At 46.7% G+C, this 16,654-nt stretch overlaps 1 protein-coding gene across 1 annotated transcript in view; it reads right to left on the bottom strand.

The window, feature by feature from the left end:
* slx4ip (SLX4 interacting protein) overlaps positions 1 to 16,654 on the bottom strand; it is a 56,839-nt gene that overhangs the window by 30,728 nt on the left and 9,457 nt on the right. Inside the window, exons 3-4 of the mRNA XM_083774911.1 lie at positions 14,826 to 14,915; positions 14,236 to 14,362 (exon numbers count right to left, since the gene is read on the bottom strand). Coding sequence (XP_083631037.1) covers positions 14,236 to 14,362; positions 14,826 to 14,915 — 217 coding nt within the window. The remainder of the gene's footprint in view (positions 1 to 14,235; positions 14,363 to 14,825; positions 14,916 to 16,654) is intronic.

Here is a 16,654-nt window from a genome sequence, read left to right as displayed (position 1 = left end):
GGATAAGGGGTAAGGCACTGACAAAAATATGGCCATAAAGTCTAGAAGCTTAGCTAGTGGCCCCTAGATGCCATACTGCTCCTTTAGGGTATTTTAACAGACTTGGTTTTGCCACCCTTAAGAGCTCTAGGTCATCGGGTCACTGAAATGCTTAGTACTATTAACAGTTGACTCCATAAAACACGTAACATGCATTTTAATCAAAAATTCTACGCTGCCGAGATTGTTTTATTACCTTTAGACTTTAGAGCATATGCTGAAGTATTTGGGCTTTTGATCCCTGAAAATCTGGCGAAAAATGATCCGTCCGTTTGTTTGATAATCGGCACCAGCGGCTATGATGGTGAGGCACAAGATCCGCAACCCCCCCCCCCCCCCGACAAACCCCCCCGTCCACTTGCATTGGCCTCAATTTCCCAGAAGCCTTAGCAGCCTGCAGCATGTGTTGATTTCCGGTTTCGTAATCATAACATGAAGGTCTCGTCTCCAGCTCCGCGGCAAAGACGGATTTTCTTTTTAATTATTAAAATATGGCAAATTAAACACATAAAACAAAAGGCGGGAATGTCATATTACGCACGGTGGAACCCTGGATTAAACAATTAGCGGCGTCAAACTGTTAAACTGACCTCGCCGTTTAGAGTTCGTAGTGGTGATGAAATCACTGGCAGTGTCCTATAAAGACCTACAGACAGGTATAGCTCACGTTTTCACATGCATGATGTATGCTCTTTCATCTTTAGTTTTGAGCAGCATTCAATCATAAAAGATGGCAACTAATCAAACAAACAACCATCACCCCACCCCAAGCCACCACACCTTGGATTTTCCTGTGGGAAACACTGGCTATACGTCGCTTTATGAGATAAGCTCCCTCCAAAGCAGACAGCCCAACCAGGACTGTCTCAGACTCGAACCTTCTTGTGAGAGGTCTTGTCATGTGACAGCGTTGGATGGATGACTATTGAGAATTCCTCAGGTTAATTTTACAATTTGTTTCCGAACCCAGGGCTCAGGTTGCCAATAACTGTGAGAGAGCGAAGACTGATGGAGGACATCTCGTGTAGATTTATGACTACCACATACCTCTGGTACCTGTTATGTATCGAAGGAATTTAGAGGCCAACACGATGCCATCGAACAAGTCTTCAAATACACAAACACAAAGCATGTAATATGACATGCTACCGTAACTGGCTTCAAAATGCAGTGTATGGCAAATTGACTGTCTGTAATGAATAGCAACATTCCTTTATGGGAAAAACTCCCAATACTTGTGTTATTCTTTGAATAACAACCCGGTGGTGATCTAATCTATTGACTGATCTGCATACCTACCCTGAGAAGAATGTAGATCGCTATCTCTGTTTTCTCTGCCCATTCTGGGTACAGGGGCGGACCAGGAAACAAGCATCTTTCATTGCACATGGATGGGCTTGTGTGTTTTGAAAAGCTTTGATTTAGTCCATTAGACTCTTTAGCCTCATGTAGCTCGACAACTATTCTCACTGCCTTCCCTGGTGAGTTGCGCTTGCCAATTCCCAGGACAAGTCTGACAGGGACGTCTGGACCCAGAGTTGGGAACCAGTGAACGGCGTGACTCGAGACATCAGCTGTTGCTTCAACTTTATAGCGTCCTGCACAGCACAGAGTTGCTCTTGGCCCTCTGCCCAGGCTCTCTCGTGCTAAGCTTACATTCATGTTTCTGTCTCACAAACAGTTTGCTGGTGCCTCCTTCGGGAACCAGTGGCCTCTTTCTGTGGCGACCAGTGCTGCCAGATTTAGCGAGAGAAATAAGCAACCAGGTCTATGAATATGGGGCCACATGAGCATTTTAAACCTATAGTATATGCATTGGATATTTGAAAATAGCCAATCACAAGCTAGTAAATGTGTTCTTTAGTTTTTTTTATTTTAAAGTGAAAGTTTGAATATTATTTGAAACACAAATCTGATACGTACGGAGCCCCTGAATGGCCATGCATTCAAAATATATCTACAAGATATTATCTCGTACGTACAAGATATTATCTTGTACGTATGAAATAAAATATATTTTGAATGCATGGCCATTCATTTATCTTGTACGTACAAGATAATATCTCGTACGTTCAAGATATATATATATATATATTTTTTTTGAATGCATGGCCATTCAGGGGCTCCGTAGATACCTGATCCCTGCCGCAAAATATTTGCAGATGGGAGGGTTCTGTGTACAGATGGGAGGGTTCTGTGTACAGATGGGAGGGGTCTGTGTACAGATGGGAGGGTTCTGTGTACAGATGGGAGGGGTCTGTGTACAGATGGGAGGGTTCTGTGTACAGATGGGAGGGGTCTGTGTACAGATGGGAGGGTTCTGTGTACAGATGGGAGGGTTCTGTGTACAGATGGGAGGGTTCTGTGTGCAGATGGGAGGGTTATGTGTACAGATGGGAGGGGTCTGTGTACAGATGCATTCATTTGGGGGTCCTTGATTTGAAGACGTTTGAGAACCACTGTTCAAGCCCAAAATAAGCGACTGCATTTTTAAAACAAGCCTCCCCTCCCCCCCCAAAAAAACACAACCCACAACTACTAATATTTACAAGCAACAAAAGAACAAGCCCAAAGTCGCTTATAATAAGCAGACATGGCAACACTGGTGGCGACTGTAGTCCACGGTGGTGCAATGCTCACATCTACAAAGAAACCTAAAAGCAATTGGAGGATCCCCCCCCCCACCCTGCTTTCCCCCAAATTCCTTCAAGTGAGCACGGCCTGGCTAAATTGCTTTGAAACACAACGCGCAGCAATATTATGACGGGTTAAATCGAACCATAAACAAGCCGGCATGCCATGTTTTCCAGAAGTGTGGTAGATAAATGCTGCAACCAGAGACATCTACCATCATCATGACATACCACAAAGACAACTGCAGAACAAGACCCAGACTAGACAGTTACGGCACTGTACTTGTCACAGGCCACCCATGGCACGCACGCACGCACACGTTTGTATAACTATACTTGGGAGGACATCATTTTAGGTCAACAACTTTATGAATGCCATTTAAAATAAAATACAATACAAATTTTAAACACAATCCCTCCCGCCACACGGGCGGGGATCATGACGCCAGTGCCAGTCAAATGTGCGAAATACGAAAGTAGAAGAGATCCTCTCCAAACTAGAATAAATAAAGAGGATAGTGCATGGAGGCGCGGCCTAGGCTCCTGCGGGAGGTTTGCACATGCTCAGTGTAAACAGGAGTGTTCCAGCAGAGGTGCTAGATAGAAAGCTCATAACTTGTAAAATAATGAGATCCAGAACAGTGGAAAAGTAAACAGCAGCCACCCTTCCCTTTTCAAATGTTTTGTATCATCCTTGAATGAACAGTATCCATGTTCCTTTGTCATTTCACAAAAATAAAAGTTTGACACATGTACTAAAGAACATGGAAAATCCACAAAAGAAAATATACAAAAACATTAACATTTAGTGAATGTACTTGTCCTTTATCTTTCAGTCTGTTATACACAACATTTTTTCCACAGTTATGAAATTGATATACCTTTTAAAATAAAACCAAAATCAACTTTGTACTATTCTCTTTTTGTGATATCCTTTTTATTATTTCAGTTCAGTGTCAGCAACTCTCATGCACCTCTAGCACCTCTGTTGGAACACTCCATCATTGCAGTTCCTGTTTACACTGAGCATGTGCAAACCTCCCGCAGGAGCCTAGGCCGCGCCTCTGTGCACTATTCTCTTTATTTGTCCTAGTCTGCAACCAGGAAGTGCAGCCCCCCTGCCCACTGTGTCCGACTCTTAAGGCCTATTCATAGTCTGGATTTTCGGTGGTAAGGTGGTGGTGGTGAGCTGACCACCGGAGCTGAAATAACGTTGAGCGGTGGTGAGTAAAAACAGAGAGATGGGCTGGAGCGGTGGCGGTGGTTTGCTCTTCACCGTGGCTCGTGACGTCATGTTGTAGTTCGGTGGTCACTTGACCACCGTAAATACAGACTATGTATGAGCCTTTAGAGTATATATGAATAGAGACGGCACCGGATTCCTCCTCCCATCCACTTGCATTAAGTTGCTCAAAAGCGCATGAGGCGATTTCACTCCTAGGAACAAGTGCATTCTGGGATGGATTGCCCTAATAACATGAACGCGCTGGTCGTTGACTATCATTGTGTCGTTTGTGCGTGTTCACGTATGAAACATTCGTTCACGTGTCATGGCCCCAATAACATGAACGTGCTCAATGATAGTCAACGGACCAGCGCTGGCTCGAGCTGCAATACCAAATACGGCCACTATGTCCATTTCGCCTCAGGGTTTCCTCCGGGTGCCGTCTCTATTCATATATACTCTAAGGTCCGACTCCGTCTTTTTGGCAAATCTAGAACTTCCTGTTTGAGAGCTAGCAAGACATCCGGTTGCTTTCAGAATAAAAGTGTCGTTAATTAAATAGTTATTACATTACATTATTAGTATTATTATTACATTACAGTTATTGTAAAGACACACATTATGTTTCTGTGTAAAAATAAGTAATTAAATAACATAAAAAAGTTATCTAAATGGATAAATGCTATTCACTGGAGTGCATGGACTTTATAAAGTGGACGCTGGACAAAAGACGGCTCTGCAAGGAAACTGTTGACATATGCACGCGTTCAGGGAGATGTCCTCTACCACACCCCACTCTCTGCTAAGCGGGAGAGGTGTAAAATTCCCAGCAGCAGACCTTCTACTGGTGTCAAAGGTAAAAAAAAAGGGCCGTTTCCAGACCCAGAGTGGACACTGGACAAAAGACGGCTCCGCGAGGCAACTTTTGTGACATACGCACGTTTGCATGTTTTGCATGTGTTTGAATAATGTTTGCTGTATTAACACAGATGCGCACACACATACAGTAAATTGATCAAATATGTGACTACTAAACTATTAATGTAGCTTCTCAGTCCACCTTAAGACAAATTATGATGTTTAAAAACAAATATTGTAGGGATTTGGAAACTTTTAAATGATTTTATTTCTGATTGTGATGATTAGAAGTAGCAGACCTGATAGTAGAAGGTCTGCTGTTGGGAATTTTACACCTCTTAGTAGAGGACATCTCCCTGAACGCGTGCGTATGTCACAACAGTTGCCTCGCGGAGCCGTCTTTTGTCCAGTGTCCACTTTATAAAGTCCATGCACTCCAGTGAATAGCATTTATCCATTTAGATAACTTTATTATTATTATTATTATTTAATTACTTATTTTTACACAGAAACATAATGTGTGTCTTAAAGCATCATTTAAATGCTTAATTAGTTGTTTTAATGTGCAAATGAAACTTTTTTTCAATACTATACAAAAAGAAACAGTGCCACTGTGCCACACACAGTGTAGGCAGCGGAGGAATCGCAATGGAGGAGTTTTCGACCATGCAATGTAAGAACAGAGAATAATAACCTTCTGGATTTTGGCTCATTTTTAGCAGAAAAGGGAGTAATTAGTGAGCGAGCGTGCACGTCGGATCCGATATGTTTGGCGAGGGATACAGGTGCACATGATCAACTAAGTATGAATCAACTATCTTGTAAATTGTAAGCCTACTGTAACTCCACAATTATTTTTAAGCATAAAACAACCATTTCCCAAGAAAATGTGTCCTCAAACTGTCCATTTCTCAAATCCTGCTAAACATGTGGGGACATTATGTCCGCACAAGTATAGTAATACGTACACACGTGCACACACACACACACACACATCCCTACAGCTTTCACCGCTTCCTGAGAACACAATGAAAGGAAAGAAAAGTAAACAAGCCAAACGGCATCCAGAGTAGCATAGGGACAGTAAAATGGGAACAGACGAGGGTGAGAGGCATTCAGACAAGGGTCAGAGGTAAAGCCCCATGGAAAGGGCTTCATTAACTTCAGCCATATCCTGAGGAGATCATTAAAACAGCCACCGGAGAGGGGAAACATAGACCACTTCTCCTCGCCATGTGCACTCCCTGACTGGGCCGCGCTGCGTTATAGTGACTCACACTGAATGGGCATTCCTGTGCCGATATGAAAACTTCACACAAGTGGCCGGCGGGCAGGCCCTCTGCCATGCGTTATTCCTGACCACAGTGGTGGCTCAGTCAGGGGCTTGTTAAAGATCGACCCGTCACTGTGGGGTCACCGATGACAGGAACACAGTTAGTTCCCACGCAGCCACTCTCGTGTACACGAGTTGAAAGCGGCACAAAATAGTCGCGCACAGTGCCTGAGAAGAACCTCGCTCCGCTGACATCTCCGCTTTGATGTCGCGGCGGCCTCCCTCCGTCCCTCCTGAGCGGGACAGCTTACCGGGGGTTCGGGGGGGGGGGGGGAGAGCGTGTTGGGGAGGGATCCGGGGCACGAGAGAGAGAGAGACAGAGAGACAGAGAGAGCTTTGAGGAAGTTGCCCACATGTAAAGCAACGAGTGGGGACTTTCCTGGAAGGACATCACTCTCTGTGTGTAACTGTAACTGCGAGCTCCGAGCACAGCGCTGTGTCTTATCGTCCCGCTCGACGTCCACCTGAAACAATATTTGCACATGAGTGTTCAATTTAACATTTGGGTGACCCCTCCATCGCGGTTACGAAATACGCCACAGCATGGTAGCAACCGGCCAGCTCCACTATGCAGCATGTGACTAGAGTGGCGGGGTGCATTTGGGAGGATAGGTCAATCGTCAAGGGGGAAAAAAAGCGCAACTTTGCTGAAACCCAATCTGATGGAAAAGTAGAAAATGTAGTTGCAATGTAAACTGTCCAAGATTTGGTCATCGCTATTATGTTTATTAGCCTTTAGCTAGCAGACATTTCTAGAAGTGGGCCTGTGGATCTTTTCACGCAAAACAAAGAATGCATTCCAATTGTCCTTCTCGTTTGGAGCTCCGTTGGCCTTAGCCCTGTGAGAAGCTGTTTGAGGATTTGAGTTATGCATTGCTCTGGCCCTTTAAATCTCTGATGAAGGTCTCATTGGTTCCAGACTGCTTCCCCCTGTAAATCTGCTAGCCTGTGTGTTTATAAATCTAAATAGATGAAACAGGGTCGTGGAACACATGGAGATTCTATCTGTGTCTAGCTACCAGTGTCTGATAATAATGGACAAGCATAAGGCCACTGCAAGAAGTAAAACAAGTGTGTCGCTAGGGTTCTGACATCCGCAGTAAAATAAAGACCAAGAATTATTGTTAATTTCATCTTGTTAAAATGTTGTGTTTTTAAGTGTGGTAATGCATTAACGTCTTAACTTCCAAGGCCTGGAAAGCATTAATGTATACGGTTACACTGCGGTCCAGTTGAGTGTTGCTTTCATAAAGTCATCCTATACAGACCGTTCCTTGACAACACAAGGCCGATTTGGCACAGTGCGCGGCGGCCATGACACCTGTTCCCAGGGAGGGAGGAGAGGAGGAGGAAAAAAAGGAGCGCATGACCCAGGCGTGGGCTATTCCTCGCCTAGAGTGAAACAAAAGGAGAGAGAGGAAAAAAAAAACACTGATCCTCTGCAACGATTTTTAGCTAATTCCTAAAGCGAGGCAGTTCTCGGTCGGGCCTGAATAGTTTGCCTGAGTTCAGGAGAGCGTGTGCCGTCTCCCTGACCAGATTGCGGTAAAGGGGGGGGTGGGGGAGGGGGGGAGGACGGTCACATGAATCCGATCCGTGCTCGGGCTACCATTCCACTGCCCTAATTATATGGGAAAGAGAGTGTGGTGTGACAGCTATGACTGGGGCTGCGGTCGTGTCCTAAGAGACTGCTGCTGACCCTGTGAGGAGAAAGGAGACGGCGAGAGCGGATGAGAGAGAAGCGAGGATGACAAGTCAAATGAAGAGGAGAGTTGAGTTTATGGTGCGTGCATGCGTGCGTGCATGCGGATCCAATGCGATAACCGTGAGTAAAAGAGCGAAATAAGCAGAGTGGGGGGGGGGGGGACGTGAACGCGCGGCGCAGTCGCACACAGGAACGTGCACTACCACACTAAGGGGGTGGGGTGGGGTGGTTTAACAGTGGAGTCAGACTGTCCTATGTGTCGGTGCTGAGTAAGGCCAGGGGCTTACAGGCGGGATTTGCAGAGCCACCACAGCAACACCACAAAGAACCAGGGGGAAGGGAGGGTTGCCCAACAGGGGCCAGGGGGGGGGGGGAGAGAGAGAGAGAGAGAGAGAGAGAGAGAGAGAGAGAGAGAGAGAGAGAGAGAGGGGGGGGGGAGGGAGAGAGGGGGGGAGGGAGAGAGAGAGAGAGAGAGACAGACAGACAGACAGACAGACAGACAGACAGACAGACAGACAGACAGACAGACAGACAGACAGACAGACAGACAGACAGACAGACAGACAGACAGACAGACAGACAGACAGACAGACAGACAGACAGACAGACAGACAGACAGACAGACAGACAGACAGACAGACAGACAGACAGACAGACAGACAGACAGACAAGCCAGTGGGTAGAGGCGGCTACTCTGATCAGGATCCATTTCCAGCCAGGGCCTTGGAATTCCTTTGTTCCTGCCACAGGTCGCCCCCACCCCCCTTTGTCTTAATCCCAGCCTGCATCGCGCCTAGCAACACACAGGACAGGTAACTCTGCCACAGAGATGCTTCTCTATCCATCCAGTACCGACAGATCAGACTCTCCAGCCACACTCGGCAGAGCGGAGTGTGGGATCGAGCAGAAACGAGGTGGAACGATGACGAGATGCTGCCACAAAATAATAACTTTTTGGTCAGGCCCGGCAGTAGCGTGGAGCATATGAGGTCTCCCAAGAGGAGGCTCCCGGCACACAGCGGGGAGGAGTTTACAGAGGAGAGTGGCGAGCGGGTGTTTCATTACATCCGTGAACGATTTGAACCGTGAGCTCTGGGACGCAATGAAAAACCTCGGGTTGGCTCAGAGGAGGCGAACAGATCCAAAACGTTAAGACAGCGGGAGGGCGATAAAATTAACATAACTCCTATTTTTTCTCTCCTATAACCCTCTCAACACATCCCCTGCATTCTTCATCAGGAGGGAGCTTGATTGTTCATAAACACATTCTCCCAAAAACAGCAAAGCTATCCAGCAACACTTGTGTTCCTTTCCGCGGGCCAGGGCCTGCCTTAAGCCCCTTTCACGGGGCTGCCAAGAGGAGTCAGTGGTACACTGTGCAGCGCTCGCAAAGCCCTCTCCCACGGCTATTAGTGACCATTCATCTGGGGAGCCTGGGAAAATGCCTCTCTAGCCTGCCGTGGCCATGGGGGAAACAGGCTGGCAGGTGTTCCCTCTCCCTAAGCCCTGGCACCTGTGCAGAGAGAGAGGAAGAGGAACCCAGCGGCCAGCGCTGCCCGTGGACAGGAACAGGCACTAGGTGGGTACCGCCATGCGTCCCTGCCTCCTGTGACTGTGCTGCAGGAGGAGGACTTGCAGATGAGGACCCCCCCTCTCGCTCCACGGCGCTGGAGCCATCAATGGGGCATGAATCGATACTAAGATCCTAAAAGGCATAAAACATCTGCTAATGTGCTTTTGCGGTTCGAAATGGCATGTTAGCTAAATCCGTGAAAGAAGGAACCTTCTCGGTTTACATTGTACGGGGTCCAGTGCAGCATGCGTGCACACACACACACACACACACACACACACACACACACACACACACAAACACTTGTGTCAAAAATAGAGCTCAAGAAATGAGCAAATAAATGAGAAAAGATGGCATACAAACAACATTATAAGTAAACAGGAGCTAGTCTAATGCAAAGCGTTAAACCTTATATACTTTTGAGTTGACTGGAGTCACCCAGGGGTCTATACTAGGCCTCTCCCTCCTTTCCCCTCTACACCACATCTCTTAGCTGAAAACAGACGACCTACAAGCTCACATAGATCTGCTATTTCCACGGTATGTTCAAGTGCATAATAGGGACGCTAGGGTTCGTGTGGTTAAAGTGCGCCATATCTTGGTGCGTGCCGTCTGCACGGCATAAAAAGGAAGTAGGGTAGTCGTTGGCTACTATGTTATTTGACAAGACCACATCTGAAAAGAATTTCCTGCTCATCAATGCAAGTACAGATCAGTGGCATCTTTATAAAGAACAACTGTGACGCTCTTGCTTAACATAACCCCTTAGCTTCCTTCCACAAATATTTATCACGTCAAGTCCCCCCAAAAAATGTATTCCTCAAAACAGAGAACATATTATCCACTCATTTTTTCAATCTGTAATTACCCTCTGAAAAATGTGGGTGTGTACAGTGCAGTCTAGCAGGGAGAATGCAAGAAGCCTCTCCCAAGATCCCCTTCCCTTGGTTTCTAAAGTCCAGCATGTCCATTCTGCTTGTTGGGAGCCAAGACGTTTGGTGGGAAAATGTCCCTCGATTCAGCTCTCTAAAAACATAAATAAATCACATCACTATGAGCTAATCATGAATTCTCTCAAGTAGCTTGCTTTAAAAGAAAAAAAGATGTTGCAGCGTAGCAACTGACATTTGGAGAATGGCCTCCGCAGCTGAGATTCAGAGAAGTGGTTCAGATTTATGCACAGAGGAGCAGATAAGCGACCGACCGGTCTGACATATTCATGGGATGTGATGCATATGCACACAAGACATATTCACCACTTAACCACTTGAACCATGGCATCCCTAATATTCTGGGGGCAAACATTCAACACAAACTACAAGCTTATCTACTATTTTAGCTATTTCTGAACCTTTAAAAAATATATAAACACAGCATTTCCCCAAAATAGTGTGCCTGACATGTGAACACAGACACACATATGCACATGTACGTACTGTAGCACTTCCACAGATAAATACATAAATATAATGACCCATAGTCACGACTGAACACGCTCACAGCGATGGACTGGGGAATGTTAAAAGCTGTTGATGGCTCATTTGAAGTGCCAACAGCTGAGGCCGTTATGCTGTTCTGACTGCTGGGTAGTGGGTACTGGCGCGAAAGCCTCTGTGATTCCACTCTGGCACCAGCTCAAACACAGCTTCACATGAGGCCCAGAATACGCCCAGACATAGCACCACCACGCACCACGCTCCATCCTCCTATTCCTGGCCCTGACATAAATCGCTGCCGTCGGGCAGAAACCTCTTATCTCCATATTTTAACTTTATGTGGGTTTTTCTCTCCCGCAAATTAACACCCTACTTGATCATACTGCGGAGTGATACAAAAGTAGCAGATCCACAAACTCGAAATGTGGCGAGAAGCGACACATTTTGAGATTGTAGATCTGCTACTTTTGCGGTTTTCTAATTTGAATCCGTTTTGGACATACGAGGTTTCCACTCGACAAGAGACGAAATACTACCCCAGCCAGCACCTTTTATCCATGTCCACCGGCACCACATGCTTGTGCATGTGCTCAGCGTGCATTGCATGTGCACAAACGTGTTCTACGAACAAAACAATACACCTCACTGTTGGGTGTACGTAACCAAAAAGAAGGGCTACGTAATTCCCTTCTCAAATGACTGCCACACACACACACACACACACACACACACACACACACACACACACACACACACACACACACACACACACACACACACACACACACACACACACACACACACACACACACACACACACACACACACACACACACACACACACACACACACACACACACACACACACACACACACACACACACACAACACTCCCCCTGCAATGGGCAGTTTTGAAAGTCGTGTGAGGATTAGCAGGTTAGTGTTTGACCTGCCTGCAGATATAGGTGACCCCCGGTCCTTAATACCCGCCCTGAGGTTTGCTGGTCTTCCCTCCCTAAGCTTGTAGTCTGCCCTTCCCCTTTTTTTTAATGGCTCCTGCCTGCCTGCTCGCTCCCTTCTCACACTCTTGTCTCCACCTTTACAGGCTCTGCCGCCACCCTCACATGGGACAACAAAAGAGCAAAAGAATGCCATTACGCTCACTTAAGGCCTTTAATAGGACCGGACTGTCTGAACTGCGTAGGCCTGTCCGAGGCACTGCTTCGTTTCATGTTCAGGGAAACACTGATATGGAGCGGAGTCATATTCCATTGGTTACATTCTTTCTGGCAAGCCTGCAAGGGGGGCTTAATCATTTTTGCATGCATATTTCCTCGCTGAAACACTGATCTTTGCCTTGTTCACACAGTGTGGTGTGGGAGTAAAGCGTGCGTCTGTGTTTGCGCTACGAGCGTGTGTGAGTAATGTAGTGTCTGTGTGTGCGTGTGTGTGTGTGTTTGAGCGTGTACTGTATGTGTGGGTAGTCTGTGATCTCCATCATTAGAGCTGTCTGTCTCTCCTCAGTCTGTCACAGGGAATATGAGTCAGGCTTTTCGGTAACCCTACACCGTCAGCCTGTTCACACCTTGCCCAGAGGGAGGATATATCTCCAACACACTGCCGCTCACTCTCCATTCCCACTGGTCATGACCAGCGACAATCATCCGTGTGCACGTGCACACGCACGCATGCATGTATGCATACCCACCCGATGCATGTCTGCATGAAAACGTTAAGTGCTTGACTTGACTACTTTGCTATCTTTTTTTCATAAATCAGTGCTATTGAACACAGTGCTATTGTTGGTTAAAAATAAATATTGAAACAATGAAAAGTAGTAAAAAGTGCAAAACCTCTTTACTCCATTGGACCCTCAAACTGTCTGCTAAAGCAACTAACTCTACCACCTCTCCCCCTCTCATGCAAGTACCGGTAATTGACAATATATAAAGTCACAGCACCAACTTTGATGAGGCAGTATTGCTTTGTTTTCAAAATATACGGTTTTCTTCATTTCCTTAAAAATGTATATTTTTCATTTCCTAAAAAAAAATTTACATTTTGGAGTTAGGTGGTTTCTTCCCGACAGCAGAGATACAGAATGCACTTACTGGACATACAAGTACCTACCCATACATAGAAGCACTTAAGCAGGCTGCAGACATTTACACTGAACCACTTTCAACCTACCGTAGTTTAGCAAAACAAGTGGCCATGCGTGCGTAGACTCGCATATAGAGTACCGTGTATATACACTCGTCATCCTACTATCACATATACACACTGTGGTGGGTGAGGAAGGGGGGGTGGCGCTAAACGAGCGAGGTGTGTGTAGCGTGAGATGCCGCGCTGCAGCCAGAGGAGAAACTTTATGGCACAGGCTGCCCTGTAATCCCACTCTCACAGTCAGGCCGGCCCCCCGCTGGGCGAGCCCCGTTTAACTGCCCTTAACTGCTACCTGTGTCCAACCTGTTTGCCTTCCACCACACAGCCGGGGGTTCCTGTCGATGTGAGCTCGCAGTGCTTCAAAGGCATGCGAGTGGGTGGCTGGGGGATCGTCCACCGCACAGCTCGGAAGGATGGCTCAGGAACTGTGGGCGTCTTCTGCACCCCTCACATGGGCGCGGAGAGCACAGTGTGGGCTGAACGCAGCCGTTTACATAGTTTTTGCATGTACAGGAAGGTGTCTCGGCAACCGTTTTTTTTGTTGCTGGCGCTGCAGGTAACTATATTAAGACACGCAGATCAACACGGGTGTGCCAGCAACACGATAAACAGAAATGCAAACACTGCCCACTATAATGGGCTCACATATTTGCATGTAGTAGAACTATGAATGTGGCATGCCAAGGTAAACAGTATGGTACAATACGGGGAATAAAAACCCATATCAGCTCTCGCCTCCATGGGTCACACCCTTTGGGCGTCGAAAGCCACCGTGTCCTAACTAGTTCTGTGTTCTCTCCTCCCACACTCTCCTCAAACGGGTGGCCATGACACACATTTTATAATGTTTTGCAACTTGATTCCCACCCTACTTTCAGACCTGGCTGCACGCATTCAAGGAGCCATACATGTGTACTGAAGTCGTCGTGAACAAACAATGGGGTTAAGTTAGGCTCCAAAATAAACAATTGCACTTATTGGACTGACGATTGGAGACACACCTAAAGACAAAGTGTTTGTTGCTCATTCCTCTTGGTGCCAGAGGAATGAGCAAATCAAAACAGAGGCGTCCTTATGTTGTGCTGTCATTATCATGTCATAACAACTTTTACAGTTTGCTTCTACACAAACAAAGAAGACACAAGAAGAAAGCTTCACTTTCAATTATGGGCTGCATTTCAGAAAGGGGTCTGGCCTATTATATGGCGCAATTTGGATGCCGTGCAGTAGTGTAAAAGGGTTGCATGTTGTGGTTTGTCATTATTACCTTTCACATAAAGAGCTTTGGAAGTTGCCAGCTCCTTCTTGTGTTTGGGCTGCCCTCTGTTGTGCAGGAACTCTGTGTACTGTTTGACTCTCTGGTCCACCGAGTCTCGAACAAGAGCTGTAACACCCTGCAGTATACAAACAGAGAGCAGACGACGCAATAAAACAACGCTTCGTCGAACGAACTCTTGCTATATGTAGGAGATGCACGACAGTCTACAATTCTAGAAGGGCAACTGACATTTTCTAATGCTGGCTCGGAGGGAAACGAACGTCCGGAAGGTGTTTGGTGAAATGGTACAGGGTTTCATGTTAAGGATTAAATGAATAGGGAGTGCAATCACACAGGTCAACAGCAGTCTGGAGTGGAAAGCCAGAGGCAACAGTGATAGAGGGGGAGGGGGGGTCCAGAGATGGGAACAATTAACAATGAAAAGTCCCAAGGCAAAAAAGAAGGCTCAAAGTCATTTTTGATTCCACGCTATTCCTTTCTATTTTATTAAATAAGGCAGCAGGACTCAGGCACATACACTTATTTTACACACACACACACACACGCATGCATGCACGCACGCATGCACGTTTCTTTACCTCTATGTGCTCTGCAGTAAACCAGCCGGCGTCCTCTCGGACGCCCAGGGGCAAAACGTGCAGATCCACCAGCACGGCGAAGTTCCCACACTGTAACACAAAGAGACAGGACAGCCACAGGTTGCTGAGGGGCACTGAGCTTCACAGACAACAAAGGAAATCAGACTGTCGTTGATTGACAGCGAGACAAACCATAACGACTCCCCCCACTTCCATCCCCAAACATCACCCCAGGCCCTCTACGACGGTCCCCTCTCTCTCTGTCTAGCCATCTCTCTACCAATCTCTTCATTTTTTTTTATTATTTAAGAAAAAAGCCTAACCTCTGTTGGTCCTCATATTTCCATTTCTCAGCATTATTAGTATTTTCTTTCATCTACAGTACTCTTTCTAGCAGTGGTGGCATATAGGTGCTCTGTAAGGCTTCATTAGGCTGAACCAAAGAGCCTAAACAATTATGTGTCACGTTTGTATATGTTGAAAATCTGTTATTTTTGGCAAGCAACACTGTACGTGTCTGTACCAATCGGGATTAAACATGCATTAAGGTTATGAGTGGGGATCATCCTAACTCTTAGCAAAGGAGCCACGATAAACCACACATCTACCCTAAAGTATACTGCCTCCGTAGCTCCGGGCCATAAATTATCAGCACTGTAGGAAGTAGTGTGGAGGGCTGCAGAGCGGATTCCTGAGGCACTACGTCATCATGTCATCGACAATAAGTCACATGGGACCAAGAGGCCAGAAACGCCGTGGCTGGTTAAGTTGCCGTTACATCTTTCTCAAGCTGGCCTGATTATAGTTTACACATGAGTGCAAAAGCTGCCCGCTGCGGAAAGCCGAATGGATGTGGCTCTCGTGTGAACCTCCGCCGCTCCCTGGACATGGGAGTGATGGATGGACTCGGACCACCCGCAGAGTGACACTCAGGAACTCCAGAGCAACAAGCAACTGCCCCGGAACTGGGGAGCGATAGTGCACCCAAGGCACCCCGCCTGAGTGGAAATGGGGAGTGAGACGTATAAAGACTAAACCAGACACACAGCAGAGTTCCGGCTGGACGACGAATAGATCACGGACATGCTGAGGAGGTGATGACGGTACACAGTGAAATCCTCCGCATTCATTTATCCATTTGGAACTCAGAGAGCACGCAAACGTAACCCAAATAGAGTCATGTGGGCCTCTGTGGTTACATGTGTACACTATCAGAGTTATAACGAGCGTGTAGTTTACAGTGCAGTTGTTCAGCAATAGTGAGTATTCGCACAAAGGCAAGGCATAGCTCTACGTTCTGGCTGAGACAGCAGCGTTGATTCCACGAGGCCCTTCCCCTTGGGCTGACGTACCTCGGACAGGACCGGCCAAAGTGAGTTATAAACGCAGACCTGTGGGGGTGTTCCTGAGGCTCAGCTCTAAGGATGACGTGTGGGAGAGAATTAACAGGGTGTGGAGGCAGGGGAAGGCCCCTGCTTCTCGGGTCCTAATTCTGGGCACAAACCTACATTTCTGTGCTGCATCCTCCCTCCCGTTGCTGGCTCACTCTGCTCTACAAGAAGGGTTTAGGCTCTAGGCTCTAGCCCCTCCATTTATAAGCGCTCCAATGAAACAGGGACGGGCAGAGAGCAGCAGAAGAGTGACAGTGAGAGAAAGGCAGGAAGAGAGAGAGGGAACGAGAAAGTATCCATTTTACTTTGATCACAACAATACAGTCGGGCTAAAAATCTTCAGTCAAGTGGGATTAAGGTACTAAATCAGTGAAATGACGATTCTGTGTAAATTAAGCTGCCAAATGTTTTCTTTTTTTCCTTTCTTTTTTTTTTTAC

This window comes from Protomyctophum parallelum, assembly GCF_964188405.1.
Source record: "Protomyctophum parallelum genome assembly, chromosome: 10".
Lineage (NCBI taxonomy): Eukaryota > Metazoa > Chordata > Actinopteri > Myctophiformes > Myctophidae > Protomyctophum > Protomyctophum parallelum.
Note: the sequence above shows the minus strand (reverse complement) of the source record. Positions and strands in the feature narration are given on the sequence as shown.